The sequence below is a fragment of the Homalodisca vitripennis genome, chromosome 6 (assembly GCF_021130785.1).
Source record: "Homalodisca vitripennis isolate AUS2020 chromosome 6, UT_GWSS_2.1, whole genome shotgun sequence".
Taxonomy (NCBI): Eukaryota; Metazoa; Arthropoda; class Insecta; order Hemiptera; family Cicadellidae; genus Homalodisca; species Homalodisca vitripennis.
In genome coordinates, this window is record NC_060212.1 from 33,092,619 (window position 1) to 33,106,615 (window position 13,997).

Genomic DNA, 13,997 nt, shown 5'->3' on the forward strand with positions numbered 1-13,997 from the left:
AATAGAATAGAATATATTTATTGTCTTTAACCCTATGCACTCGAAAGCAATATTTATAGTTTGTCCTCGGTGCTCGAATGGCCAGCTGTACTGCCCACTGACATTTCCGCCTCAGCTTGGTTTTAATTTAGTATGCTATGTCCTGGCTGCTCGAATGGCCACCTGTACTGGCCAGTACAGAATACGACTATTGCTCGTATGGCCAGTACTACTGGACACTACGTAAACACTTTATTATTATTATTTTAATTTATACTTATATGTCCGGCGAGTGCTGTAACCTATCGAAGAACTCTTAAACTAAATTTGACATCTGCTGACAATGGTTTCCCGCCAATTCCATTTCTGCATAGAAGATTCAGACAACTGATGTTTCGAAGGTCAGTCACCCTCGCCCATTACTACTTGTTGTGTGTTCATTTGACTTGTGTTTCGTACTGTTTGATGTTATTTAGCTGTGGATTTTTATTAATGTGTAAATATTTGTAAATAATAGTTGAATATCTTTATAACACATCTTTCATAATAAAATGGCAGCTGTGCAATTGATTATTTTGTAAATATTTGTAAATAGTTAGTGTTTACATTTGGAACAGTTCTTTTGTAGTAGGCTTTGTGATCAATACAGTTTGTTAAGTTTATTATTTTGTAAATATTGTATATTTTTAGTACATTTTTTTTAATAAATGAACAATGGATGACTGTTTACGTTCTGATGAAGTTAGAAATATATTGGCCGATGAAAGTGACATTGATGAAGACAGTGGTTCTGAACACAATAGTGATTTGGATTCCAATTTCAATGAACAATTTGAAGATGAACTCCGTGAAGAATTGGGTGAAGACGCCGATTATAGTATAATGGAACAAAACATAAATGATGAAGATGATATTCAAAATATAACAAATGAACACAATGTGGGAGAGGACAGTGGTGAGTTGTCAGTACGTGGTACAGATAGCAGTGAAGACGAAGTGAGTCCAGACGGATGGCAAAAATGGAAAACAGGTAATGCTAAATTTAGAAGGTTTAACTGGGCAGGTAACAGTGGCTATAAACCTCCACTAATACACACACCAAAGACTCCCCTAGATTTTTTTCAGCTGTTTTTTAATGATACTTTGTTATCAGAAATCGTCAATGAGACTAACCGTTACGCTGGTGAAAAAATTCAGATGAAAACACCACTCCAAAAAAGGTCAATGTGGCGGTCCTGGCATGAAATGTCATTATCAGAATTAAAAGCTTTCTTGGGTGTAGTTCTTAACATGGGGATGAACGAGAAACCAGAACTGGACGATTATTTTTCTACTGAATGGGTAGATTACCAGCCGTTCTTTAAGGACGTATTCAGCAAAGAGAGATTCCTACAATTATTTTGGAATCTTCATGTCAGTCCACCCCCCTCTGGACCTGTACGAGGTAGGCTAACACGCTCAGGTAAGATACGAAATGTGGTGGCATACATGGATCAGAATTTTAGAGAATTCTATGTACCAGAGAATAAAGTGAGTGTTGATGAAAGCACCGTCGGATACAAAGGTAGAGTTGTTTTTAAGGTGTACAATAAGGACAAACCAATAAAATGGGGTATTAAAATATTTGTTCTTTCCGAATGAAGCACAGGCTATATATGTGCAATGGAGCCATATTTTGGCAAATGTACCACTGATAGAATGCCACGGCAAGACTTGGGCGTTACCAGCCGTATAGTTATCCATCTGGTTGACAAACTAAAACAGACTTATGGGAACATAGAAGGACTTCATGTCTTTACTGATAGGTATTACACGAACCTAGATCTTGCTCAAGTACTTTTTGAAATGAAAATTCATATCACAGGAACTGTTATGATGAACCGAAAAGGCCTACCAGCGCAAATAAGGAGTCAACAGAAGAACAAAGCAGGCAAAATCAAACTAAAAAAAGGTGACATTATTTGTTATAGAAAAGAAGACAAGTTTGCAGTGCTCCTGTGGCAAGACACAAAGTTGGTAGCTATGTTGAGTACCCTGTATGATAACTCAACCCAAACTGTTCACCGCACAAAGAAAAACGGACAAGAAGAAGACGTTGAAAAACCGACTGTGGTTTGTAAATATAACCAATCAATGGGCGGGGTAGATCTCGCAGATCAATACATCTCTAGTTATTGTTTTACAAGAAAATCCATTAAGTGGTGGAGGAAGGTTTTCTTCTGGCTTCTTGAAACGGCAGTTGTAAATGCTTTTATACTTTACAATCTGAACCAAGGACAAAATAAGATACGGCAAAGAAAATTCAGAAACATTTTGATTAAACAATTAGTGGGAGATGTAAGAAATTCAAGGAAAAGAGGAAGGCCTTCCACTTCAGATTAAGAAGAAAGACTAAACGGAAAATTGCACATCCCCTATCCACTTGATGGTGGCAAGACTAAGGACTGCATAGTTTGTAGTGATAGGAGACCTGGCAAGGACAGAAAACGCAGCAAATTTTACTGCAAAACATGTCCTAACAACCCAGGACTTCACATGGGATTATGTTTTGAAAAATTCCACTCCGCCAAAAAGTTCAAAGACTAAAAATGTTGGAAAACGTTTTATGACTGTGTCATATGTAAATATCAAATTGTAATTTCAGCAATTTATTTTAATTATTAAATTTAAAAATGTATGTATAAAAATAACATTAACAAACAGTTTGTTTATCTTAGAATAAGTTAGTTTCATTAAAGTTGTTCTTTAACTATCTATAAATGGTGTTTACGTCATTTTTAAATACCTATTCTCCTCATACAAAGGTCATTTAAAAAGAATTACGAGCTGGCTGGGAAAGTATACAAACATGGCGACTAGCTGGGAGTGGAACTAGCGCGGCCAGTACTACTGGCCATTCGAGCGGCGAGGACAAGCAATGACGAAACTAATAACGGGCTGTCTGAAGACGTTGCATGGCCAGTACTACTGACCATTCGAGCGCAAGGGGTTAAGCCTTGTGAGCAATGGACATTGTCAATAATAAACATATGGCATTATAATGAGATAAGACAAAAAAACAAACAGAGATTGTCCTACTGAGCCACCAACATCAACATGATCCATTATAAAGTCAGAACATATTATTTAACATTCAGATACGAAGCATACAAGAGCCACAATAAAATTTATAGTAAATAACAAATGACAAGGATTTTTAAAACATAACAATAAAAACAGCAGATGTTGAGTGATTAGGGAGTAAAAAATAACAAATAAATAGTTAACAATAATTATAAAACTATATAAAATAAATAACAAGATAAAATTTAGATTAAAAAACATTATTAATTAGGCCTATTTAAAACTTACAGTCTACATTACTACAGTTCAGGTACTCATTGATTGAATAGAAAGGATTTATTACCAGCCAGTTGAAAACAACACGTTTAAACTGTTTCAGCTCTACTGTATTTGCCTTGCGGTCAAGTTTATTAAACAAAGTAATGGACATATATTCAAAATTCTTTTGGGTTTTACTTAACCTACAGTAATTTGTATCTATTAAATTCCTGTTCCTTGTATTATAAGAGTGCACATGACCTCTGAGAACATAATCATTTAACTTTGTCTTTACATAAACTAAACTTGTGTATATATATATACAGATTTATTACAGTAAGAATCGGTTCTTGAATAAATAAAGGTCTACAGTTAGTAGTTCTTTCTGAGTTTGTTAAAATTCTTATTGCTTTCTTTTGTATTATAAAAACTTTATCAATACCAATTCCATTTCCCCAAAAGAGTAAGCCATATAAAAGTATGCTATTGAAAAAAGCAAAATAGGAATTTTTTAAGTATTCTTTAGGTACAAAATTCTTTAGTTGTACAGCAAAAATACCACTCTAGATAATCTAGCACAAACTTGATTAATGTGATCTGACCAAGTAAGTTTACAGTCTAAAACAATTCCCAACAGTTTTACACTTGGCAAATAATTGTACTGGTTAGGTTGTAAAGTAAATAAAATATGCTGTTTTACTTTCATTTAGAGCCAGTTCGTTAGACTGAAACCAAGTCTTAGCCTCAAGACATGCCTCATCTACAAAACTACACAAGTTATTAATGTTACTATCGGAGCTAAACAATGTAGAGTCATCAGCATAAAGGATATTGCCCTTAACATTACAGGGAAGATCATTAATGCTTATTAAAAATAACAAAGGCCCAAGAACCGATCCCTGTGGCACGCCAAACTCAACTGAGCGATAAGCAGAAAGACTACCACCAACACAAACTCTCTGCCCTCGCTCAGTCAGGTAAGATTTTAAAAGAGCCAATTCAGAATTTTGTATGCCATAATATGATAATTTAGAGAGCAGGATTTCTCTCGGGACACGGTCAAAAGCTCTGGTGAGGTCGAAAAGGGTTGCCATAGTGGCAGATTTGGCCTCAAAGCCATCCACAATCGACCCCACCAAAGCTCCAACCGCATCCAGAGTACTTCTTCCTGCTGCTTCCTACTTCTTCCAGAGGGAACACAGCAATTGTGACAACCTAACCTAAATGGTCAGTTACAATCAATCCCATGTAAACCAGCTCTCGGCTCTTGCATAAATTTGTCTGAAAGGATGGTTATTGTGAACCATCTGTTTTCTTCAATTTTCTCATCCACTGTCCTAATCTAGCTGTCACACTCCATGTTTTGCTTTGGACATTTTGTCCGTCCCTCGTTTAAATGCATAACTTATTTTTGCTCTATTTTATCACTCATTGCATTTTTTAAAATACTTTTTCGTAGGTACGAAAAATTCCTGCTTGGCTTTTTCCAAGTTTAGTCCAAATCTGTTCATTTCAAAAATGGAATCTCCTGAAAATTTCATCATGAGGGTGATTGAAATAGGCAGATATCCATGCGATATACTGGTTAGTTATTGAAATCTCATCGTTAGCAGTTCAAAAAGAGAGGTCTGGACGAAGTGGAAGGGCATTATCTTCATATACTGTAATATGTATGAGCACAAGATTGGTGCACTAAATAGAATTTATGAAATATTGTCTGGAAATATACATTCAAACAATTACTAAAAAGTGTAGCTAATTTACACTGTAACGTAAATAGTAAATCATAATATACAAACTTAAAGAAAATGTAAGAAAACATATCAGCAAATTTACATTTCAGTTCACCACACCCTTCATATCTACTATTACTACTTCTTTAAAAATCTTATGCTTGGTTATTTAAATGAAACAAAATTGATTTTAAATTGATTTGAAAGACTTTTAAACTAAGTGGTCTAATTTTAAAAACATAATGAATTAACTTTTATATTTATCTATTTGGACCAGCACATATTTTATTGCATTTGCAATAGTATTAACTTTTTATTACTTTTGTGTATACTTTGTAATATTGACTTACTCTTTAGACCAATCTGTAACTATTCACTTGCAATTGTTGACAAATAAGGAATAATTTAAGAGGACACGAAAGTTTAAAATAAAACTTTATCACATTTCTTTAAATACCATTTTTGTCTTTCAAATTCTATAAAATCAAATATTTTTTAAATTCTGTACAACATTCTGCAGGATCCTGATTTATAATTTCCCTTTAAATTCTCAAAGGAAGAAAGAGAAGTCTCTGTGATAGCAGCATAGTTACCTGTGTAGATATGCTCTGAGGAGGGGGCGAGGTTCCAGTGGAAATTGTTGTCTTAGTTGGCTTCTTGTTTTCTACTTCGATTTCTGTAAAAATTGTAAATTTTAGTAAACAGTAATTATCTTAGCCACCAGATGATGTCCTTATAATAATTGAATAATGCAATGTTTTAAAATTTCATAATTTATGTTGGTTTAAAATCTGCGTTTTTTATTGTTTGGTTAATTTATTTCCAAATATGACTGTAATTTATTTTATTGCTTATATTATATCTTATTTCCCTTTTAAAATTCTAATTCCCTTGTTAAGCTATAATATGTAAAACTTTTGTTTTAAATACTGTGTTTAGTATTTAAGCTAATTTGAATTCTTATATTTACGTTTATTTACCGAGATGTGGCAAGCTGACAGGTTCTATGTCAAGGGTTTGTATGAACTAATTGTATTAAATAAATATTGTTTTAAAATGTTGATCATTAATTAAATCAAACTTTACACAAATTATTCTTGTATTTTAAAACTTTCAATAATATTTCTTGCAGTGTACTGTAGCATTTTTTTTTACTATCACCAGTACATACCATAATATCAACATAAATAAAGTCTGTTACAATAACTTTTAAATGCCCTCAAATGTCCAAGTGGCACATGTGTTAAATAAGTCAAGTATTCTGGTATAAAATGTACAGGATCTTGTAAATAGTGGTACCATGCAGGATTCCAAAATATTCTAGAAAACAATTTTTGAATGGCCAACCCATGACGCTGAGAAATATCAATGTATCACATGCAGTGTGAACAAAGAACAATGTATGTCAGATCAATAAAAAAGTAAAACTATCCTAATATATAGTTCAGAGACCTTAACAGTGTTGTTTAAGGTCCTGAAAGTAGTCTTTCTGAACTAAAGAAAGTCCAAATCCCTTCATTATAGACAAAGTTTGAAAAAGTAAAAACAAAACCGCTTGGTCATCAGAAGCTCAAGATCAAGACTCAGAAACATCCCTTAACTAGCTACAGAAGCTGGAACAATTTTACTGTAGGAAAGTAATGACCTTAAGATAAAAATCACAATCTAATCAATCATATATCTGTTCTTGAAGCCAAATTACTTTGCATGGAGCTAAGGTTGAAGAGCTTACAGAAGTTGAAATGGAATATGAATAGAAAATTGATACATTACTACATCAAATTAGAGATTTAAAAAAACTGCAACTAAATAAATGTAAGTTGATAAATTAAAAATACATTCTTTTTTGAGGAACATGATTTTAAGCAGACCTTGCAGCAATTAAACTCACGATGGAAGAAAAATAAATTTATATACTAGAAGTCTACAGACCAGGCCACAATTTTCAAATGCCATTTCTAACTTTTTACAATCAATTGCTCTCTGGAATAGATCCATAGTAATGATGAGATATGTTAATGTGAACTTTATTAAACCAAACACAAGGAATAATGAAGAATGAGAACTTCTCTCCTATCACATCTCATGTCTTGGACTCTCTCCAACTAGAATTACCAATAACAGCATGAGATCAATTGATCTCATTACAACCAACCTTCATCAAAATGAACTCTCAGTAACATTAGCAGAAAACTACATCTAAGACCACACAGACCAGTTGTCCATCCTGTACAGTTCATGTAATAAGTATGCTCCTGTAACAACTGAACATAGACAATTACATAACTAATCACTTCAAACTTCCAAACAAAAGGGAGTCCTGGCATGAGGATTATAATACTGATCGTGTTGAAGAAGCCCATAATGCATTCTCCACAATACTGACGTATAATCTGAATACAACTGAACATAGACAATTACATAACTAATCACTTCAAACTTCCAAACAAAAGGGAGTCCTGGCATGACGATTATAATACTGATCGTGTTGAGGAAGCCCATAATGCATTCTCCACAATACTGACGTATAATCTGAATGTAGCGTCATATGAAAAAATCTCATTACAAAGGAAAAACTAATACTGCTCATTATGATCCAGAGATATCAGAAAAAAGGAATTTTTTAACAAGCACACAAGGCTTATCAAATCATCTCACGAAGTTCTGAAAATAAAGTGTATGCTGTCCTTAAGAAAAAAAGGATATGATCTCCACATTAAGGGTTTAAGAAACCAGTAAAACTCTAATTACATAGATCAATTGTCTAACAAAGTAAGGCAGTTTGGAAAGTGATCAAAAGTAAAAGACCCCCAAACAACGTCTTGAAGGACAATACAAGCTAATCATTAATGGTAAAATAACAACTGATACTTTTAAAATTGCTGAACAACTTAACTCTTAAATTGCTGAATAACTTAACTCTTGTTTCACAAGTGTAGCCTAAAAATCATTGAACAACATCACACCAAGTATACCTGTTTTATAAGCTCTACACAATAATTGCAAAAACATTCTTATTTTCTGGCCCACCACCCATGAATTTCTCAAAACCACCACATCTTTTCAGTCAAAAACATCAGCTAACTTTGATTAAATATCTTCAAAATAGTAGGAAACATGTGGAAAAGAACTCACACATCTTATGACCGCCATAAATAAATAAATCTTTTTCTCAGGGATTCTTCCCAAGTATGTTGAAAGTTGCAAAAATGAATACAAAATTCAAGAGAGTTCAAACAGCAAAACAAGAAAACTACCAACCATTGTTAGTTCTTCTGACACTATCTAAACTTGTTGAGAAAATTGCTCTCACAAGGCTGATGTATCATCTAAGCGACAGTTTGTCATGAAATATTGGCTATGCCAGTTTAAAAATATAGGTGTCAAAAAATATGAATTAAGCTTATTATTATTTAAAATAATAGGTCTGTTGAAATAAAAACAACTTTTAACATCAAGACCCAAATATCACATCTAGCCAAAAGGTTTTGACTGCAGGAGTGCCCCAAGGTTCTATTTTGGGACCAATTCTTTTCGTAATATATGTAAGTGACCTTTCAAGCTAACCTTAGATACTGCAAATCATTCAAGTATGTGGACCACACTGTGCTCCTTCTCCAGAACCAAACGCTTGAAACACTGGAAATACAGTCATAAATTGCAGTTGATAATGCCAACAGTGATGTAGTGCAAATGATTTTGTTCTTAATGAAAGCAAAAGACAGCAGATTTTCTTTTGTACAAGAAACGATGAGGCATTTCAAAAACCTGAACTGACTTGAGTGTACCAGGCAAAATCTTAGAGCTCTAATAGATGTCCATTTGTCCTAGAACCTTCAAGTAAATCAGCTTTGTCTTAAAAACTAAGCTCCTATCTAGATCTTGAGAAGGTAGGTGATCAGTCCCAACATAGTTAAATAGCCTACCATGCTTTGTTTAAAAGCCATTTGAGATATTGCATCACTACTCGGGGAATCTCTTCTAAAGGAAATCTTAATACAATTTGCATTCTCTCTGACATAGGCCTAATGGGCTCTTGGAGGAACTCATTTAAAACTTCTAAATATTATAGCTACTAATGAATTTTCATCCTGAAGATAATCACTTTTGCAAAAAAAGCAAAATCTAACAAGAGGAGCAGACATCCACAATTATCATCAGGGAAGAATCAATGACTATGCCCTTCCTATCCAATGCCTAACTATATGTGAGAAACAACCATCATACATTGGTGCCAAATACTGGAACATCCTTCCTGATGAAATCAAAGCTCATTGCTCCTACCAACAATTGAAGGAGATCATCCACCATCAGTGGTTAACTGAACCGGCCGTATTACACTCTGGAGTTTGTTCATGGCTACTATAAATTTTAAACTTTAACACTTTAAATAGATGACATATTTTTCGACATTTTATTACCGGTACCTCATGACTTAACAAAAACATTTATGTTAAGCATTCATCTCTGTTGTCACTAAACATGTGAATAAAGATTTATGATTATGACTGTATATACATATACTGTTTGGTATATAAAACAGTAAAATTAAAATTATGTACCGTACCACCTCAAAATAGAACATTTTATATACAATTTTTAAAACTAATAACTTCTTATAATTTCCAAACAAGTTAAATAAGTGGTACATAATATTAAACATTAAATGTTAGAAAATGCACTATTTTAAATAAATATTATTCAAGAATTAATACAGATTTCTCACCTTCGTATTGAATTATTATGATACTGTATCTGGGTTCATATCTTCTTTTTGTTTTTATGATTTGTCTATTGTATGCATTTCAATACGAATTTGATATCTACATAGAAATATAATAAAACAAACAATAAAATTATTAAATATTAAATTTCGTACCACAGTGCTTTTAAATTTGAAAAGCATAGTTTCAATGGTAATGCACTATGGAGTTGTGTTATTGTAGGAAGTCACAAAAGCAGTTTTCTAGTAATTACTTTCTATTACATACAAAATCAAACTTTTGAAAAATAAAGTATAAATACTACTCTTATTAGGAAAACCATATGTAGGAATTGAAACACAGTTCAAAAATACAACTTTAAAACTACGAAATCAAAGAATTTGGGCTCCAATTTGGAAAGCATGCATTAAACTAGAAACAAATACTATTCATTTTTTTGAATAGTTTTGCATATCACACAAACTAATATGTTCAATCCCTTGGATTGAATAAATTCATGCACTCATTTGTAGCAAGATGGTTTTCTTATTCAATGATTATATTTGTTTGTTTTTTGAATTTATAAAATATGCAAATATGAATTTGACAATGCCTTAATATTAATCTAATATTACTGTACATAAGAACAATGACTTAATTTTCAAATACACATTTCTTTTAAATTATAATTATTATTTATTTTAATATGTATAGAAATATGTCTATATTTAAACTGATTGTAAGGAGTTGAGAAAATATATGCAATTATATATTTTCTTCATTTGTTTGAATTGCTTTCATTTTACAATAAAATGAAAGAAATTGAAACAAATAGCATTTTTGGAACATTTGAATTGATTCATTTAAGTTATCCAACTTAGTTATTTATCCTAAAATAAATTCAAGCTGATTATGGATTAAGGCATCGTCAAAAAATAAACAATTTAGGAAACAATAACATTTATTGATGTATTTATATAAAACACGCTGATCACAGTACATAGTTAAGAGTAAAGCTTTGATCCGAGCCAAAATGAGATAGTTCGCCGCCTACCTTTCTTCTTTTCCGGTGGGGATGGTGGGATCACTAATTGTTTCTTCAGCCTCTCTGAGAGATCACCATTGTCAATATTATTTTGGCTTATAAATTGTTTAGTTGAGGGTATGGCTTGACCGTCTTCTTTCAAATTATGTTCTTCTTTTTTGCCACTCAGAGCTTTTTCTTCTTTTAAAGGTGAAGTACTTGAATCTTGCCGCATCTTCTTGGGAGCGTTGACCACCTGAGAGCTACTTTGTGTGGGTTGTTGTTTGCGTTGTGGTTTGTTTTGTTGTTTGTATTTTGGATTGGTTGTTGTTTTGCAGCAGACCATGCATACTCGACTTCCCGCTTGGTTCACAAACGTGCAGTGATCACACTCCCATTCCTCGGTAGGTATAGGTCCCAGAGGCTTATCTACATCACTTGAAAAAGCAACTTCTTCTTCTTTATGCTCAGAGGTTTCAGTAGAAATTTCATTACTTATTTCTCTTTTGGACTGATTTGTTATTGATGATGAATTCTTCATCCCGTCTGACAATTCATCACCCGAATCTTCACTGCTTGCATTTCTCGAATATTTCCTTGACATTGCAGGAGACATTCTAGTCTGGTTTGGAGATGAGCGACGTCTTCTTCTCGAATCTGAAACTCGCTGACTTCCACGGTTTGATAAAGTCTCATCAAAGTCATTTCTTCTTCCACCTCTATTTGACAAAACATCGTCATCCAACTTCTGACTTCTACCTGACATTGAGTCTTCAAAATCACTGCGTCTGTTTCCACGCTGTGAAATAATATCTTCTAATTCTTGCCTTCTCCCACTCTTCATCGATAACCTTTCATCCTCAAATCTCCTGCCACCTCTGTTTGACATGGTTTCATCATCGTACCTTCGGCCTCCTCTATTCGACATTACTTCATCATCGTATCTTTTCCCACCTCTGTTCGACATCACTTCATCTTCGTATCTTTTCCCACCTCTGTTCGACATCACTTCATCATCGTATCTTTTTCCTCCTCTGTTCGACATAGTTTCATCGTCATACCTTCTGCTTCCTCTGTTTGACATTGTCTCATCATCAAATCGTCTGGATCTCAGTGCTTCCTCTTCGTTCTGTTTCACCCTCCTGGCAATGAGTTCTTCGACACCAACAGAGCTCTTTTTTCTTGAGCCTCGTCTTGATAAGGTTGGAGATGCGTTTCTCGACACAGGGGAATTTCTTCTTCGATGTCTTCGACTGCCTCGGTGGGACATGACCTCGTCCTCGGACTCATCACTCATTGGTCCTCGTCTAGAGCGGACTGGTGAGGTGTTCCTCCGTCTCTGCAAGGTGCCATCCTCCTCGTCATCTGTAGTGAGGTCTCTGCGACTGCGACGAGGTGGGGCTCTCAGACTGTTCCTGCGTGCCATCTCTGGCTCGGGTCGATACGGTGGTAGCATGGCAGAACCATGCCAGGTGCCAGTGGGTAGACCTCCCCACGCTGGCCCGAACCCTCCAGCCGTCATGTGGCTCTGGTTCCAGTCCCAAACCATGCCGTGATGGTGACAGCTGGGACAGTTGAGTTGGGCCATTGACTGAGCCTACAACAAAATACACTTTACGTTATTTCAATTCTATAATTAAGAGCAAAAACGAAAAAGTTACAGTACAATCAATAACAGCGATGTGACTTACATGCATGATTGGACCGAAAGAAGGAGAGTTGAGTGCTGTGAGACTGCCAGAACGATGCCGACTGTCCATTTCCCAATCCAGATACCCACTGTCTCGGCTTGGTGGCTGAGTACAATAAAAAATTATGTTACTTCTAAAATCTTCTCATAAAAGCTTTAAAAGATTATGATTCAACAGTTAAATTACTCATAAAAGTCAATACTAGTGTATACGTTATTGTTGATGAAAAAAATTAAAAGTTTTAGGATCAGCCAGGTTATAATTTGCTCCATTTATTTGGTAGAGTCTGAACAAGAACGTAGCCAGGAAAATTTTGGGTGGGGTCCAGGTAACTGATATTTTCCCGTAGTGGAGAGAGAGTAAGGCCCCTTTATGTTCCTTATAAAGTTCTTGACCCGTTTCTTTGTTGAGAACGATCTTTCAGCAGTACAATGTCAGTAATGCTGAATTATTTAAATAATAATAATTGTTTACTAACAAAGTAATTGAAAAATTGGGGGGTCTGGACCCTTGGGACCCACTCGCTGGCTACGTTCTTGAGTCTGGGTTGTATTAAATTTGAAAAACAACTATAAACAATTGATTAATTTCTCTCACAAGTCAAATTCTTAAGTAACTTTATCCACTAATGTATTATTTGAGTACATGGAAAGCAGTCTGTGAATGATCAAAAGTAATGAGTTGATGCGGAGTAAAGCCGAGTAAGTAAAGTATAAAGCTCACCTGATGGTCAGGAAGGTCAGTGAATGTGAGAGGAGAAGATGCGGCGGGCAGACGTAGCTCTCTCCCCACTACAACACAAGCAACATGAGCTAGCAGTCACGAGACCAGGCAGCAGGCCTACAACAACACAAGGTCAACAACAGTTCGCTTACTTGGGGGCGCGGGGGGCAGCGGTCGTCCACCCATCATACGCTTCAGGCTGCCCATCACACCTAGTGCTGGCTTAGCGGGACCCTGTAACATCGATATATGTTCGATTCAGCTGAACTACACGTGTTTTAGGGCTGGCAATCACTTCGCCACATCACATCGACTATATTTCAAGACAAAGATGTTTTACTGGAATACTGAATCAGCATTATCAGCAGTGGTAGAGAGGACTTTATAGTTCTAACTTCACCTCTAATAAAAATATTTTTCATTCCATTATGTAAAATTGGGTGGAATGAATTAAACATGTATTCAAAGGGTAACGTTATACTAACTATAGTATCGGACTTGCCAATCACTTTAGTGGTTTAAATATTTAAATGTTTTAATAGTTTCACTTTTAACCAAAAAACGTAGGATTAAAACTGAGGGCAGTGTTGACTCGGGAGTCTGGCGGTTTGTGTGTTGAAACAAGCAGGCACCAGCTGCGGTAAATTAACAAAATTTGGTCAATGGAATCTGTATTAAATGTTATACATTGTAAATAGCAGTTAATAAAATTACATGTCCAATATAATGACTACAAGAGCTTCATGATGAGATCAATAACAATAAATTGCTCTTTGCTGTAATTCAATAACAAATTTGTCATATAATTCTATAAGTTTTAAAA

General features: G+C 34.6%; 1 protein-coding gene across 1 annotated transcript in view; it reads right to left on the minus strand.

Annotated features, from left to right (window-relative positions):
- LOC124365345 (E3 ubiquitin-protein ligase lubel-like) overlaps positions 1-13,997 on the minus strand; it is a 49,111-nt gene that overhangs the window by 10,772 nt on the left and 24,342 nt on the right. Inside the window, exons 6-10 of the mRNA XM_046821320.1 lie at positions 13,327-13,408; positions 13,175-13,242; positions 12,452-12,556; positions 10,791-12,357; positions 5,627-5,709 (exon numbers count right to left, since the gene is read on the minus strand). Of these exons, the coding sequence (XP_046677276.1) occupies positions 5,627-5,709; positions 10,791-12,357; positions 12,452-12,556; positions 13,175-13,242; positions 13,327-13,408 (1,905 nt within the window). The remainder of the gene's footprint in view (positions 1-5,626; positions 5,710-10,790; positions 12,358-12,451; positions 12,557-13,174; positions 13,243-13,326; positions 13,409-13,997) is intronic.